Source organism: Mycteria americana, chromosome 1 (assembly GCF_035582795.1).
Source record: "Mycteria americana isolate JAX WOST 10 ecotype Jacksonville Zoo and Gardens chromosome 1, USCA_MyAme_1.0, whole genome shotgun sequence".
Lineage (NCBI taxonomy): Eukaryota > Metazoa > Chordata > Aves > Ciconiiformes > Ciconiidae > Mycteria > Mycteria americana.
In genome coordinates, this window is record NC_134365.1 from 195780106 (window position 1) to 195796607 (window position 16502).

A 16502-nucleotide genomic window follows, 5' to 3' on the forward strand; every position below is an offset into this window, starting at 1 on the left:
GAAGTGGATCCGCACACTCAGACTCTCCCCCTGCTGTTATGAGCTGGTTGCTTGGCTACCGTCAGAAAGAGCCGGTGACGGGGGGGATTTGACATGCTGTCTTTTTACACATGCACACAGGCACAGAAAGACTGTGGAAAAGAGATACCATTGTCAGTACAATATAGGTAACGGCAATATTCAGTGTCAGCATTCTGGGGCTCAAATGTTGCTGGATCCATGCGGTATTACCAGTGGGTGGCAAGTTTTGATTACCTTATGTAAGGTAAGCACTTACTTTCCTACTGCTGTTTGCGAAACAGCAAAAAGGGAAGCGTGTTCCCTTTAAGATTAAATTCAGATTGCCAAGTTTGCAACAATTAGGAGACTCTCCAGAACAGACAAATAGTGTTTTAATAGTCTTTAATAGGAAAGAATCAAAGAAAAAAATAATTGCCTCTTAGAATATGTTGTACATTGAAACTCCAGCTTTATTTTCTAACCATCTATTTGTTGATTTAAAAATAATTCTATGACATTAAGCCAAAAATCTGATTATATAGAATATGTGTATTTTATGTTAAACAATATCTTCTGGTCCACAGTAACAAAAAGAATATAAGACAGTTGCAGTGGAACAAATCAAACACAATAAACAAATCTATACTGCACTTCATCTTACAGGACCTGTATCGCCCACTCTCTTCGGATGATATGGATTCAGTAGGAGACTCAGTGTAAAAGAGAAAATGGAACAATGTTTATGGTTTGTGATTTGGTGAAGGTTTAACATTTTTAAAGAGCATAGCTGCTAATTTACAGTAATAGTGAATTGCACAAAAGAGTTTTGCATATTTAATATTAAAAACATGGGGCCAAATTAATTCTAGTGTGGGGGGATATTTTTGGCTTTACCACTGCATTTTAATGCAAGAATTTGTAATGAATGAGCCATTGAATATGTCCATCAAATACAAAACAGCATTGTGCACACTTTAAGGAACAAAGATTGGATAAGGTGAATATAACGCACAAATCCATAGTGGGCACATTTATGAATAGCAGTCTTTTTATCATATAAGGTACTGATTATATGTTCTGTTTTTAACATAGGTATCTTTATTCATTTTGGTATGAACAGTTAATGAATGCTTTGCTTTTAGCAACGAATAGGTAAAATGCAGAAAAGAAAAAACCTGCCATATTAAACTTCTTGCACCATGCTGTCTGATCCCGACACGCACATTTGGAACACTCTAAGTTTAGTCTTTTTATCTAAATGAAAAGAAAATGCAGAAATCCCATGTGGTCAGAGGACAAAAAGTAAATGCTTTCAAAGCAGTGTTTAAGTTCTCTTCACTGCATTGCCATTTGATGACTCTAAACAGAAGGGTGTTCGCAGGCAACATGAATGTTTTACCTGGCAAGAGCTGTTAATACTGATTATCTGTGTGGTGCGAGTAAATATGGACAGATTTCTAAACAAGGAAATATGGGGGTCTGCTGGCTAGCAGTGTCATCTGACACACATATGATGACACCTTTTGGAAGAACACATTTTGCCTGAGAAACTAGTGATTATTTTCACTTATGTTAAGGACAGGAACATCATTTTTTATCTGCTGTAATAAGACATTTAATGCATTTTAAAATGTAAGCCTACAGAAATGGTGGTACTGTAAATCATCCTCCTATTGACCTAATTTCTCTGTTTTCGTAATTTCTAGAAGTGGTCATTTTGTACAGCATGAATATGCAAAACTCCTTTAGTGTTAAAGTAGGTCACGCATTATAACCAGTTGCTTAACAAATATCTACTAATTTTATTTGTTTTCTGCTGCTTTATTGTGAGAATCTTAGTCTACTTTAATTTATGTAATAGCAATATTTCCCATCATATGTTGTATATTGCTTTAAAATTTATCTGTTGTATTTAAGCCTATAGTGTAGTGATCATATACTTTTACTGTCTTATACCTTTCCTTTCAGTATCTCAAATACTAATGATTTAAGAATTAGAAATTAGTGTGGTTCTGATCCTCAACAAAAATCTATAGAGATTATATTTTTGAGCTACTTAGTGATGATTTAATATATTTTGAAATCAGGAAAATTTACTTAATAGCAGAACATGTTTAGCTGCTGCATGCCAACTTTTAAATGTAGTGAAATAATTCCTTTACACTGATTTGTCCATAATAAAATTCAGCAGCTGGAAAATGTTGGCATGTGATGTTATGGCTTCACTGTATCAATATCATTTTCTTTATGGAGGATATTTGCAAAAAGAAGTAAAAGGGCAGCAGAATACAAAACTTACCTTCTCTGTTTTCAATACTTGGTTCCAGTATCACCTGGAGAGAAAGTCATTGATCTGGCAGGTTTGCTGAAGCAGTTAGGTCACTCCATTTTGAAATGCATGTTTTGCCATTCCTGCTTCAAACTTCAGATCTAAAACTGTTCCCAGCAGTAGGAACAGTCCCGCCCCATACCCTGATCCTAAGGCTGTCCTGTTCTACTGAAAAAGTTCGCAGCTGTGAAGTTACTTGCATTTTTGCCTGTTATAAGGGAATGTCTTTGTAAAACGTATTACTTAATCCCAAGAAATGCATATTTTGTAAGGTGCGTTGGGATCAGTTTCCCAAAATTCAGACAACTCCACCAGACTGAACAAAATACTTACTGACATTTTGAAAATTGCCTTTTCCTGTAACGAAAATAAATTCCAGGAATTTTATTTTTCCTCCCCTCTCCCATATATGCTACTGCTGCTTAAGGCAGTTTATTAAGAATGTTTGTTCTGTGCAAGGAGCACGGATTGCCAGCAAACCTGAATCCCACGGCTTTGCTTAGCAGTGGAAAAGAAAAATGGACCTTATATCAGTAATTGTTATCATAGTGAGTTCTCCATCAAGTCTGTTTCAAAGAATATGCTAGTCCATAACATTTAATCATTTCAACATATGACTTGTATTAAGGGGCTATTCAGGGGCAATATGTATCATTAATATTTCATTTAAGGAATGAAAGTCCCTTAGAGATTGAAAAGGTACACTGTTTATAGACTTTGAGATCCCTTTTGTGTGGAATGTAATTCCCATTATACATGAGTAGAAATGAAATGTTTCTTTTGAGCAAGACCAGAAGGTTTCAGTTTATGGGTGAAACTGAAATTGTGTTTCTTGATGCTGTAGTTCTGCTTGCAACAGCACAGGTTTTAGTTTGTCCCTAGATTTCATCGACTTCATTAAATAATGGAATAGCTTAAGCAACTTTATAGTGTTTGAACCTCTTATAGTTCTCTGTATGCTGCATTATTTGTGCCTACTCTAAGGTGGTTATGACATAGCTAAAGAGTCTTGTATAGATTGTGAATGCTTTGCTTCCCTTTGAGCTTTATGAATACTTGTGATTATTTCCCTAATGCTTTCTGCAACTTTCTGGGGTTTTTTTAATCTCTTTTCTTCTTCTTTTATGCAACAAACAGTTCACATGTGAAGCACAGAATGTGTATGTTTGTATTTATACACACATACACACACACACACATACGTAGATTAATGGCTTTGAAACCCATGCACCTTTATGTCACATTTGTGGCTTTAAACAAATACGTGGGGAAAATGTATTAATGGGATGATGTTCATCTGGTGGGATTTGCTATTGCTCTGTTAAAGTCAGTGGAGCTGCACCAACCTGTACTCGCTGAGGAGCTCCATGTACCTATGTACAAACAAGGGCTAAGTTCTGCTCAGTTTGAAGTTGGTGGCAAAACCACGATTGACTCCAAGGTGGGCAGGATAGGACCTTATGCACAAATATATATACACAGACAAAACATTAATCATAAATTTGAAATGGTATTATTTTGGCATGTTCAGACTTGTGTCTTCTCTTGAACTGCACTGTTCTGCAGTGTATTAAGTCATGCAATATTAGAAGTTCTTTTGTTGAAATCAGTAAAATCTTTAACATTCATTATCCAATGTGAAAATTGCTTTTCAATTTGTAAAATAATTCAGTGACAGCACATTATATTTAGTTATTTTTCTCTTTAAACCATTTTCACAGGGCATATATGGCTGTAAAATTAAAATTCTGGGGCATTAATATTGTGGCTATAAATGTATAAGAAAGGATACATAATGTTAAACAGCCTTGAAGAACACCTGGGTTGAGATTGTGTGGTGTAACAATTGAAATAAATAATAGTGTTTGCTTTTACAGTTTCATACTTGACACTGTGATGTGAACTTTATATAGTGCAGTATGTTACAAAAAATGTCCACCAACTCTAAATGTTAAAACGAATTAACAGTAATATAGAAAAAAGCCTCTGAACAACCCAAGTTTACTGTTTTGTCAAAAATAGTAGAGAAAGTGACAAACAAAATCTTTACGGTGCTAAATTACCTCGTCACTTGATGAATACTTAGATTAATGTTGTCTGTGTTTTTTCTTGTATCCAGTTAATGGTATACAACCGAATACAAGATTGTTCTTTATTTAATCTTCACTTTCAGTTTATCTGTTAGTGACGGGATGAGAACTTGTAACTATGAGTGATCAACAGAAAAATAACCTTATGCCATGCAGCCAGCAGTAGCTTTACATGCAGAGCAAAGTAAGCAAGTGGTTGTCACGCTCTTTGGAAATGGGTGTGCTACCCCCCAGGATACCCCTTCGTTCAGAAAGCAGGGCTTGCCGAGCAGAGCAGAGGCTATTCTGAGCTGTGTTTGCTGTCGTAACACCTTTCGGCTGGCTCGGTTTGCCTCTTTCACCTTGCACCTGATCTCAGACTGGCTGAGCGCCCTAACTCCCCGCGGAAGGCAATGGGTATGTTAATACATGTGTTGTGTACGCACACGTTAGCGAAGGGTTAAAAACACACGCAGTGCACACATACATATTCGTATGCATTTTAGTGTCTGTATTTGTGCATGTTGATTATATTCAAATTTGCTTAAATTAACCCTCAGCAGTGAAGTATGAAAAAAGCTGTACTGTATTCAGCGTGTACTTGTTGTCTGATGTTATCTGAGGTAATTAGTTTGTGGTTTGCCCTGCAATACAGTGTTTTGGAATTTGGACTCTAGTGAAAGAGGAGCTAACGATGTTTGTGCTAAGGCCTCTTAATTTTGTTAGTTGCACTATGATATTGTAAATATTGGCACATTTACAACATAAGTTTGAGATTTTACAAAGTTATGCATACAATTATTTTTTTTAAAGAAAAGTGCTTGGATATTTGCTTTTTAAAATATACCATTTTTGTATTAATGTGATGCAGGAAACCAAAAAGCAAGCTGTTGATTTATCAGCAAAAAATGTAAAACTTGCAAAAATAAATGCCGATGAATGTTTTATTTCATATAATCAGCTGAAGAAAATCACCTTCATTTTTGTGCCATTGTTTCATCATACTGCGTTGTATTTGTGTTTCATATTTGACCATGTCATCCTGGTTGCAATATGTTGTTTCTCTAGATTTAACATTACTGTAGATTATTGTAAGCGATGTAATAAATATATTTAAAAAATACACGCTGTTCAGTGAGTTTATTTTGGAAACATGATTAACAGGCTTTAAAAAAAATACTTGCAGTTGGTATTGCTTGTTCATTTTGGATCAGCATTGTCCATCTAACAGTTCACTTAGTATAAGCATATGGGATTCATGCATCCTAATGGATTCCTTTAAATAGTAGATGCATTCAGTGCCTTTTTAAATAATAAACTCTGAGCTCTAGTGTGTAGATGCAAAAGATCCTTCAAGGAAGAATTTGGTTTCTAATGGGTCTTTTGGAGACAGTAAATATACTTGCCTTGAATTGCTCATGGGTAAGTTTGTGGGCACGCAACGGAATAGGTTTGAGGTATGAAGTGGGAAATTAGTAGACTATCCAAAGCAAGGTACCAGTTCCCTGCTGACAGCTCAGCTACAGCAGCACTCCTCTTAAGGCAAGTATTAGGAAAATATGCCTGTGAAAAGCTGAGAGTACTGAAACATACCCATGGTGTTTTAAAGTAAGTACCTTGTTTTCTAGATATATCTTTCCACTCTTCAAAAATACCTATCTATAGCCTAGTTTTAGTTTTTGTTTGGCGGGGGCGAGGGAAGAGAGGCGTTACAATTTCTGACATGTCATCTGCCAGTCTGATGCTTCAGCTGATGTTCAGACACTCTGCTAGAGGGATCTGTGGGCCTGAGAAAAGTTCTAGTTTTGAAACCCTCTTGGTTGCTAGTAAATGGGTCTGCCTAAAAAAGGTGTACAGACATAGAAAGGAAACAGTACTATAGAAAAGAGGAAGAGTAGAAACAAAATAATTGAGGTTTCTGTCTCTACCAAGTAACAGTTAAGAATACTAGGAGAGCTTTTAAAATGCAACTCAAACATTAAAAATAAAAGTGGTGATTGTCCTGTGCCCTTAATTAGGTGGAAGAAATAAGACCCTCCTTTGATGGCCTTTCAGTTTTTATTCTGTAGTTGAGTGGAAAATTTTACTTGTGTATAACTTTAGAAAAGGAAAAAGGAAACCTTCACATTGCATCACTGCACATGTAACTTTTTATGTTAACTGCAGTATGGATACAGTAATGACAGGTCAACTTCCAATAATACGAATCTGCTACTTTTTTTTTTTGGATCATCAATCTGTTCTGGAGGATGCCAAAGGTTGAGTGAGCCTACAGTCTGAATTATGGCTCAGCTTTGGAAGCAGCTGTTAGGAGCTAGCGGAGGTTAGATTTAAGTTTACTGTTCAATACCATATAGGAAACTATGTTGGTCTTTCAGAATTGCCTTGTTACAAATCAAATCAAATGAGCGTATAAGCAGTTGATGCTGCAGCTTAATAAGAGGATCCTAATAAAACAAGGTGCTTCAGCTTGAAAATTTAACTTCAGTCCGTCAGCTCCATTCCCTTGCAAACTCTCCTATTTGTCCCTCTATCCGTCGAAGAAGAAAACCAACAGAAGCTCCTGAATGACTCATGTCGGATTATTGCTTGTGCCATTTAAACTTATCTCTTCTCCAAGTTGTGTAACTCCTGAATTGCATAAATGAACAAAAAAATATAATTTCCCTATGTAGGGCCTCTCTTCAGTCAAGTGTCTAACAAGACAGGGCAGGATGTAGAACTGTGGATAAGTAGCAGGTCTGCATACATTTTTTTATTGTTTCTTTCCAGATGAAGCAGTTTATAAACAAATTTGGATCTTCTGTGTCAGTTTAGTGCAATGTCTGAATTTGAAAAGAAAGCAATTACATCATTTCTCTTTCTATACATTGAATTCCATTGGCTTCCATTCTTTCGGCACAAAGATTGTGGATTTGATGTTTCTCCATGAAGTAATTTTTTGCCAGCTCTGTACTGTTTACATGAAAACTTTTTTCCCCGTCTCAGCTGGCTGGGCCAAAAAATGTAAGCGATTAAACAAAAGAAAATAAAAAACATTTTTCACTGGATAGAGTTGGAAGAGGGAGTTTCAGTGTAACCCTTTGCTTCTCTCTAAATTGAATAATAAAAAAATTAGTTTGTCTTCTTAAAAGTCGCATCAAAATGTGTTATTTTACTGTTTTGAACCAGCTGTCCTCTGCTTTACCTTTTGTTCTCTGGAGATGTACCATTTTGTTGTATTGACTCACTTATTTCTTGCTTAACACTGTTACATATTACAGGAATTTTTTGAGCCCTTCAAAGTCCTTCAGAGCTAATACCTGCACTGGACTGTTGTCTTTATTTTACCATTAACCGTGATGATCTTTAGGCTAAGGAACTGACTATGTCAGGAATTTGTGACGGCTACCTTGCAAAGGTTATTTATAACCAGGCTGAACACTAGTATGGGCTCCAAAAGAGGTGAGCGTGGTTGCTTAACTGTTTAGTTTTGGTTTTAACGCTATTTATCCTTGCTGAGCTGAACTTCATCTTACACATATTACTGACACACATAGCTTTTTGTATGTTTTTTAAATTCTGTAGAATTCTTCAGAATAGGGAAAATCTTAGGAAGCATCATTTAAAGACATTAATAATTCCCTTATCCTGAGCCTCTTTCCTGAATTTACACCTTGTTTACTAATTTTAATCTTTGCTTCATTAAGCCTGTTTCTAAAAGAGCAGAACTCTGCATGAGATCCAAACTTAGCGTTACACCTGTGTGCATTTCTGTTACTCACATTTCATCCAGATGCTTCCTTCATGCTAGGAAAATACAAAGGAATCTATTGTCGAGAGGCTTTGTAGACTCCATATGCGCTAATAAAGGTTTTGAGAGGTTTGGAAAATGCAACGCAGTGTTTGGGGTTTAAGATTCAGGAATCTGAATTGCATTAACAAACTTCCTAGTCATATTTATTTAAGTTTCTTTTCATAACTGCTGATACTGGTAGTCCACAAGAATAATTCCTGCTGTTTAGTTGGAGTGGGATTTTAAGATTAATTTAGGACAAAGGTGAGTATGGGGAGAGAGAAATGACAGTAATACTTATTTTACTGCCTTTTTTTCGTGGATTTAGCACAATTTCTACTGAGATACAAACTGTTTACAAAACAGTTGCTAAATAAATCTCCCAGTGAGACATGGATGAAACTCTATAGCGCTAATGTTTCCATTCACATCAATGAGATGTGTGGTGTGCTGGCCATCTGTTATATAAACCTGAATAGGATCTGAAATCCTTACACCAAAGACCTGATTTTTTTATGCCATTGCTTTTATGGAGGTGTGCCATAAAAATGGCCATGTGCTGGCAACCTGTGCAACTGGACCCTTTAAATCTGTGTAAAAGTGATGACATTTCAAGCACCTCAGTATCTCTTAAAATTAAAACAGCTAATTGCATTAAGGTCTGTGCGTTGAAGAGATTATACTCCTGCTTAGAGTTTGTTTTTCCCCCCTCCCCATCTGCAATATCCCTGATGGGGTCCACAGCTGTGAGAGCAACAGTGTGCACGACAGACTGCCTCACGATTGGCAAGCCAGCTGGAAAGAACACCGAGACCCACAAGGATTGCTGGACCCGGAGGGCTTTCAGCTTCTGAGAACAACGAGCTAATTAAAGTCTAAATAAACGGAATGTCCTTCTAGCTGAAGTAAAGATAAATAAATAAATGCCTGCGTGTTGTTCCAGAGGACTGAATAAAGATGAAAATATTTGTGTCGTGTTTACCTAGTAATGTCTCTTTAATTGTGAAGGGGGGTCTGGCAGCAGACTTGGTGAATATATGCAAATGTACAGTTCCTGATTTCTTTTTAATCTGTTGTTTTAATAGAAGGGGTTCAGCAAAGGTAATGAAAAGTATGTGTTTTCTTCATATTTTTCAAATTGTTTAAAAATTTTATGAAGTTTAAAGTTTTAAAAATCTCAGTATGTATTTTTAGCAAATGTCTTCTTAGCCACTGCTTCCTTGTCACTGGCGAGCTCTGCTTCTGCTCACACGCTGGTGCTTCGCACGCAGATCTCACTGAAGGGGCTGTATGCTTTGTTTGCAGACCTATGGTACAGTGTATGCTACTAATGCATCACTTTAGTTCTGAATATCATCTTAGCCTTCCCATCCTCACGTAGTGTCAATAAGAAAAGAAATAGAGGCATTTAAAAAATTGATCTCATATTGATATTTTATTTCCTTTAAATTTTCTATGGGCCACTTTTTTTTCAGTTAGTTTAACTAAACCTAGGCTAAATATATATTTAGGGAGCTATACCTAAGACAGATATTTGGGTGTGAATTTAATTTCAGTCCTGTGTAGGCCATTAAGACTATTTGTATTTAAAGTGAAGCACTTGCTGAAGCACTTTGCTGAAATGGGCCCTCGAAGGAGTCTAATTTTGGAAGGACTGAGCAGTCACAGTTTTCAGCTAAACCTCATCTTCAGGGTCCTTGAGAAGCTAGGTTCCCAAACAGAAATTTGAGTCTCTCTAGGCAACCATTCTGAGAAGACGTGGCCACCGAGTTAGGTCTCGATTCTCCCATTCTCACAAATGAGAACAATGGGTGCGAGACTCCATAAAGAGGCCGACAGACTGCTAAAGAAAGCTGCAGCGGTGTGTCGTCGGCAGTCTCGACCTAACATCTGCTGAAAAGTGTAATCTCACTGTTTAAAACACAAAAACCTAAATAATAAAGTAGTTGTTTTGATAATCTATTGGAAATCTAGCACTAACATTTTTGTGTTGTACCCCTTAAATGTTGTAAAGATTCATTCCTGATTGTATATGTAACAAATACCAAACATATTTAAATTGTAATTCCTTTAAGAAAATTCTGTGGGGTGGGAAAAGAAGTAAGAAATTGGATGCCTGGTCTGGGAAAACAAACAGACACAGCAGAATGAGTAGAGAAAACATGTTTTTCTGCTTATTTTACAAGCTGGAGTGTAAGGGAAACAATTCTCTCATTACATGTGTATAAAAATAGGCTTTGAGAGTGACTTCTCCAGGCATGAGAACTCCTAGCATTTTCCTGTTACCTTGATCCTCATCTGCTCATTTGTTCAAAAATGAACCAGAGGTAAGTTTTTACTGAGACGTCCTGCAGAGTTTAGCACAGGAATAGCACATACATAAACACGTCCTAATCAAGAAACAAGGGCAACAATATCTTAGTGAACTGCATAAAATCAGTCACTGCTCACTTCTGTTGTCAAGAGGCAGCAAAAGTAGTCCAAAAACTGATTAATGCAATTTTTAATTCTGGTCAAAGCTCAGAAGAAATGCTTGGATGGATGAAAAGAATGAGCTGGGGTTGATTAAAAGAAAAAAAGGGCAAAGAATTTCTTGGTAGACAGGATGTGCAAGCTCTCAGGATTATTTAGTGAAAAACAGGCCAAGTTCAGCCTTTGTCTAAATCATCTGACCTTAATCTATTGTAGGAGAAATTAAAAGTTAGTCTGTTCAAATGAACTCTGCATACTGGCCAGCTTTTAACTCTGCTGACTGCCTTTTCCCTGGCTCCGTACTCTGCAAAAATCCCAACTGCTGCACCGTTAGTTATTCTTGCTCCAATTGTTGGCTGTGCTCTGCGGTGGCAGAAGAGAGAGATCATGCCAAAGAAGCTGTAGTAAATTTGTGAAGTGGATTGGCACCCTGACTGCGGGCATCTAGATACCTTGCAAACACAGATACGGAACTGATAGTGTCAGTTACATGCAGTACAGCCTGCAATTTATGTAATATAGAGATTGAAGGAGGTAATTAAATACCGCAGCACTTTGTAACTTTCAGCATGCGAACTATGTGAACCTGGGAAAGTTTTAGTTTTGGGAATCCTCTGAATACTTCTCACTTATGTTGCAACACAAGGACCTGAGGAAATGCTCAGTTTTGTTCTAAGTTTAAAGGGCCACTGTTACATTTGTAGCTGCTTCTGGTTTCCTTAGAAGATGAGAGAATCCTGAAGATATGTTTGTATAATCGTTACGCAGCAGAGGATAAAAGTTTGGGTGAAATCCAGTCCATCTCATATGTCTGTGTAGTTTCATCCATCTAGATGCGTTATGAAGCAGTCTTCCTAAAGCACATGCCTAGAGTCTGTATGTAACTTATAGACAGATAGGAGCTTTGGAAGGCTTCCCTAGTGAGATCCTGTCTGCCTTACTTTCAGCATCCAAGCTGGACGACTATGAGTCTCCTTCTAGAGACTATAGAGGTACCGTCCTCCCCCCATTAACTGTGTAGGCAAACATAGACACTTGCTGTACAAGTACATAAAACCAAGGTACAGACTCATGCCTCAAGTGAGCTATACCCAATCAAATGCTTTTCCAAAAAAGCAAACCTTATTCACCCTGACATTTTATTTTCTCCATACATTACCATAATGATTTCTCCCTCCTAGAACACAACTGGGGAGGATTTCACCAGAGGGAGGTTTGCAAAAGTGAGGAATTCTGCCCATAACAAAGCCAACTTCAGTCAAAACAGACGTTCATGCTTCTAGCACCTGCTGGGTTAATGGTATCGCTGAGAAAACGGTCTCCTGCCTGCAGAGGGCATGCAGCTCCTCAGTTTTCCCTGCCAAAATGTGTGTGCAATAGGGAGAAACTAATGGCCCATACATAAAAGCGTTGCTGCACATTGCTGCACATGATGGATCAGGGATATCTCCATGTGCGCGGGGGTACCAAAAGTGTAATTTCAGTGGAAAAATTGGACTCTTCCCAAGCCTCCACATATCCCCCCACCAAAGTAAATGGATACTTTACGTAGGGAACACTGAAGCCTCTCCGGGATGTGTGTCCAGCAGGCACATGCTGCGGGTACTCGTGCTCCTTAAAAATCATCTGCTTTCATTTGTGTCTCTCCATTTCCAGAGCTCCCAACACAGTGGCTCCTCTACCTCATTAGCATCCACCAAAGTTTGCAGCTCTATGGATGAAAATGATGGACCTGCAGAAGGTAACATTTGAAGGCTGACATTTCAAAGCAGTCAATGTAGTGATAACAGCAGCTGTGTAGGAAATGAGTCATTCTTCCTGCCGGAGAAGGTGGGAGCGTTGCGGGCTGGATGACTCTCCGTGAGGAGGCTCGTCAGTCTTAGCAAACCAGTTAGGCTCACTCCGGATCAGATTTGATCTGGACATCCTTATTCAGAGGTGTTTTTGTTACAGGATACTCTAGGTACTAGTTCTGCAGGTGACGCAGTGCTGACTGGATTATTTCACTGATTTTTTTGTCTCGTCTGGCATGGTACTAAAGAACATGCTGCAGTCCTGGGTCTTTACTCAGAAATGAGGAGTCTCACCCTGTACTAAGGCTTTGAGCAAGTTGGCTGAGGGATAGGGTCTGCTCCAATACTGCCAGTTCACACGCACGTATACGTAAGTGTGTGTGCGTGCTCGGGTCTGACAGTAACTCTTCATGCTGCCTGTGAATTCAGGCAAACCCCAGCCTCCTTGTATCATAACATTCACTTTTAATACTAAACTGAAACAAAGGATAGATAAAGATACAGTTAAAAGCGCTGTCTTAAAGAGTGTAAATTCAAGTCACGTTTTTGAGAGGCATTTTTTTTACGTTACGATATTTATATAGTAGTTTGTTTCAGCTGCAGTTTGCAGTCAACTTTTAGAGGCATGTTAGGTATTTGTAACACGCTATTTCAAATACATTTAAAAATAATGGTACATGAATGAGCACTAAAACACATGAAACTACAAACTTTTCTTATGCTTAGACACTGTGTAATGCAATTTTACCTAAACATCTGGTGCCCAGGTTGCATGTGAGGTAGTATTATTGAGAACATTTGTTTAAAAACTAAATATTTAATATTGGGGGAGGGGGAGAACTAGCACTTAGCACATGAGGAGTTTTATGGATGTCTCAGTTTACAGGATGTAATAAAATAAGTGCTTGAGTGTTGGACTTCTTTGGTACATGTATTTAATCATGCTGTGTCAAGGAGTTCCAACCCTTTTTGGAGGCTGGTCTGCGCTTGTGCAGATCATAGAGGCCTTTTCATAATTAAAAAAATACAATTTTGGTTTTGTCCTGGGGGCATATTACAATGGGAATGGTAAACTATGTAACACTCGAATGGTGGTATGTTTGAGCCCCAGAAGTCTTATTTTTCATTATTGTATCTGTGTGAAACCTGTTGAGTATATACAATGTCAGCAGCATGGTTTCACTGTACAGTAAGTGAGATACTGACTCGGAATGGTTTCCAGGCTCCTAAACCGTAGACTTAAAATGCATGTTATGTGCAACATCTGTGTTTCCTTCACTAACAATAAAAATGTACTAATGATTCTTTCAGAAGTGTTGGAGGAAGGTTTCCAGGTTCCAGCATCGATAGCAGAGCGATATAAAGTTGGAAGGACTATAGGAGATGGAAATTTTGCTATTGTGAAGGAGTGTATAGAAAGGTGAGGAGGATAATATGCTTATTACTGTAAAAATAACTGCTAATGTCATGCTTTTTCTAGATCATGTCTTTATTTGTAGAATATAGGACATGTAATAAGGAAATGTCTCAATGCCAGATGGAAAAACTAGACTAATGCACGCTCATATGAAAAAAAGAGTGAGTCCAAGGGACAATCTATGAATTTAATTCTTTGTGGGGTTTATATGGTCCTTTTCTGCAGCATTCCGCATGATTTTACCAGTTCTTTGTGTAAAATCCTTCTTGTTGCACTGAAATAACATCTTTTCTTGCAGTATATTCTTACAACTCTTCCTTTACATTAGACCGATGAAACATTTCACATGTAGAAGCATTCTGTAAAGATGTCAGGAAGTTTTGTGTGCGCAGTGTAGTGGTGGTAGTCAGCACAAAGAGCTGACTTTGGATCCATCTATTCTGCCATCTGACACTGAGAAGTAACCTCTTCCATGTTTATCTTTAATTAAACGGGTATCTATCTCCTGCTTGCCTGCTTTATGCCATTATATGAGCTCCATCCAACTTCAGGAGCCTGCACTGCAGACATCGAAATCTGACTTCTTCAGTGCCCTTTACTGTTAAGAGGTGACAGTCACCCTTAAAGACTGATTTTAGACATCCACTCCAGGTTAGAGAAGTCACAAGTCACCTCAAAAGTCGGTGTTGCTGAAAGCGTCCAGGTTACTAGCTTAGGTGTCGGTTTCTAAATCTGGTCAGGCAGGTCATGAATCAGGTTTGAACTGGCTCTACCCAACATTAACAGTGTAAAAAATAGGGAACAAAGACAGAAATGCTCTGAGCAGAACTGCAGGTGCCTTTTGGTGGTATTGTTAAAAATAGGAGAATATAGGGTAAAAAAGACAGAAGGTACCTGTACGTGAAATGATTGTAAGATTGTTCATGTTAGATAGTAGCAGTGCAGAGAAGGCAAAAAACTGCCAGAGCTAGAGATGTCCAAAAGAAAGAACAATAGAGATGTCAAGGTCTGATAACAAAATTCCACAAGTGAAGTTTTATATCCTCTATTACCATATCCTAGAGAGGGGGCTCTTACAGAAGACTGTAACCTCACCTTTGGGCTCAAAGAACTTTAGCTCTTTAGCCTGTAAGAATGTGATATTAACCCTAGAGAGTAAATCAAGATTAGATCTCGTGGCAGATGATGATAAATTAGCTTGGCTGCTTTTAAACTAGAGTCTCTTTGGAAAAAGACAGGTCCTGCTCTGCATCTGAAAGAGTCTGGCAAGTCGGAGACCATGAGGACAGCTGTTGGGGAAAGGGGGAAGAGCGGATTTTGTATCAGCTGACAGTGTGCTTGTGGGACTTGGCCAAAGCTCTTGTGAGGCCTTTAGAGCTCTGTCAGAGTGAGTTCATGGCGGAGCTGGTCATCTGGAGGGCGATAGCTGTTCACATCAAACCCCAGGGTCTGAACACTAAACTGGGGAATATGGAAACCTAAAGGAAGCAAAGCAAAACAATATGAAAACAAGCAAGCACTGTAAAACCCTATGGAGGGGGTATGACTGGTGAAAAATACGGGTGAAAACATATAAGTAAGAAAAGAGAAAAAGGCAACTTAAAAGTAAAGTGAGTAGTGACTGAGAGAAACAGATTACAAGGCAAAATAAAAAAAGGTTGAGGTTTTGATACACTGTCATTCAGCTGAAAATGCCAGTTGTGCTGAGAGACAGTTCAAATGTGCTAGTGTGCATTTTACAACTCTTTCTCAAGCTGAGAGAAAAGACATGAACAAAATTAAATATAGGTCCCACCACACCTAAAAATAGTAGTGATTACAATATCCTTGAGAGCTTAAATGAAAACTGTTTCCTGTCCTCTTGTCTATCCTTCTGGTCCCAGAAGTATCCGATAACACGATGTATCTAGTGAATATGTGCTCAAATAGCATGATTACTCAGGTATTCCCAGATACATACTTTTATGGTCTCTGAGCCATACCATTCCATAGATCCCATTTCTATCAGAGAGTTACTACTTTGGGAGAGCTTGAAAATTAAAGCAGAATTATTTCTGTTAGTTTCCACTTCTAAAGCAGTATGCCTTTGCCATCACAAGTATGGAAGGAGAAATTAAAGGCTTGGAGGGTAAATTAAAGCCAGTACATGTAAAACCCCTTCAAAAACATTCTTCACAGTCTTTCTAAGCAGAAAACACCTCACTTCAAAGTCTGATATGTCCATCATTTGCAGAGCCAGAATTGATGGGGTGATACTTGGGACAGAGGACTTTTCCACTTTCTTCTGACGTACAATTCCTGTGTGCATTAGACTTCAAAGAAATAGCGCCATGAGGTGTTAAGCAAGTAGGAATGGGTCTTGTTACACATCTTCACTGATCACATGGATACTTCTTCTCCATAGCTGTGGAGACCAGCCCGTGTGCACTGGCTAGCCACTCTGACACTTCAGATGTGTTCACAGGCATTTTCCTCTGACAACGAACAGACCAAATAGAAACCAAAAACCATTGTCAAAATTTTCACGTGGGGACTTCTAAATCCTCTTCTGTGCATGTGTGAACGCACGGGCACACACACGCAAATACATTTAATACACACAAAAATAATGAAGATAGATTTTTATCTCCAGTGCCATGGAAATCTC

The 16502-nt window shown here is 38.1% G+C and overlaps 1 protein-coding gene across 4 annotated transcripts in view; it reads left to right on the forward strand.

The window, feature by feature from the left end:
• The window catches only part of DCLK1 (doublecortin like kinase 1), a 249300-nt gene that overhangs the window by 190729 nt on the left and 42069 nt on the right, over positions 1-16502 (forward strand). For 3 of the 4 annotated variants that reach the window (XM_075490767.1, XM_075490766.1, XM_075490768.1), the window contains 2 exons: positions 12302-12386; positions 13750-13858. In XM_075490767.1, coding sequence (XP_075346882.1) covers positions 12302-12386; positions 13750-13858 — 194 coding nt within the window. Of the gene's footprint in view, positions 1-663; positions 5513-12301; positions 12387-13749; positions 13859-16502 lie in introns of those variants that run through there. The other variant, XM_075490769.1, reaches the window with a different exon arrangement.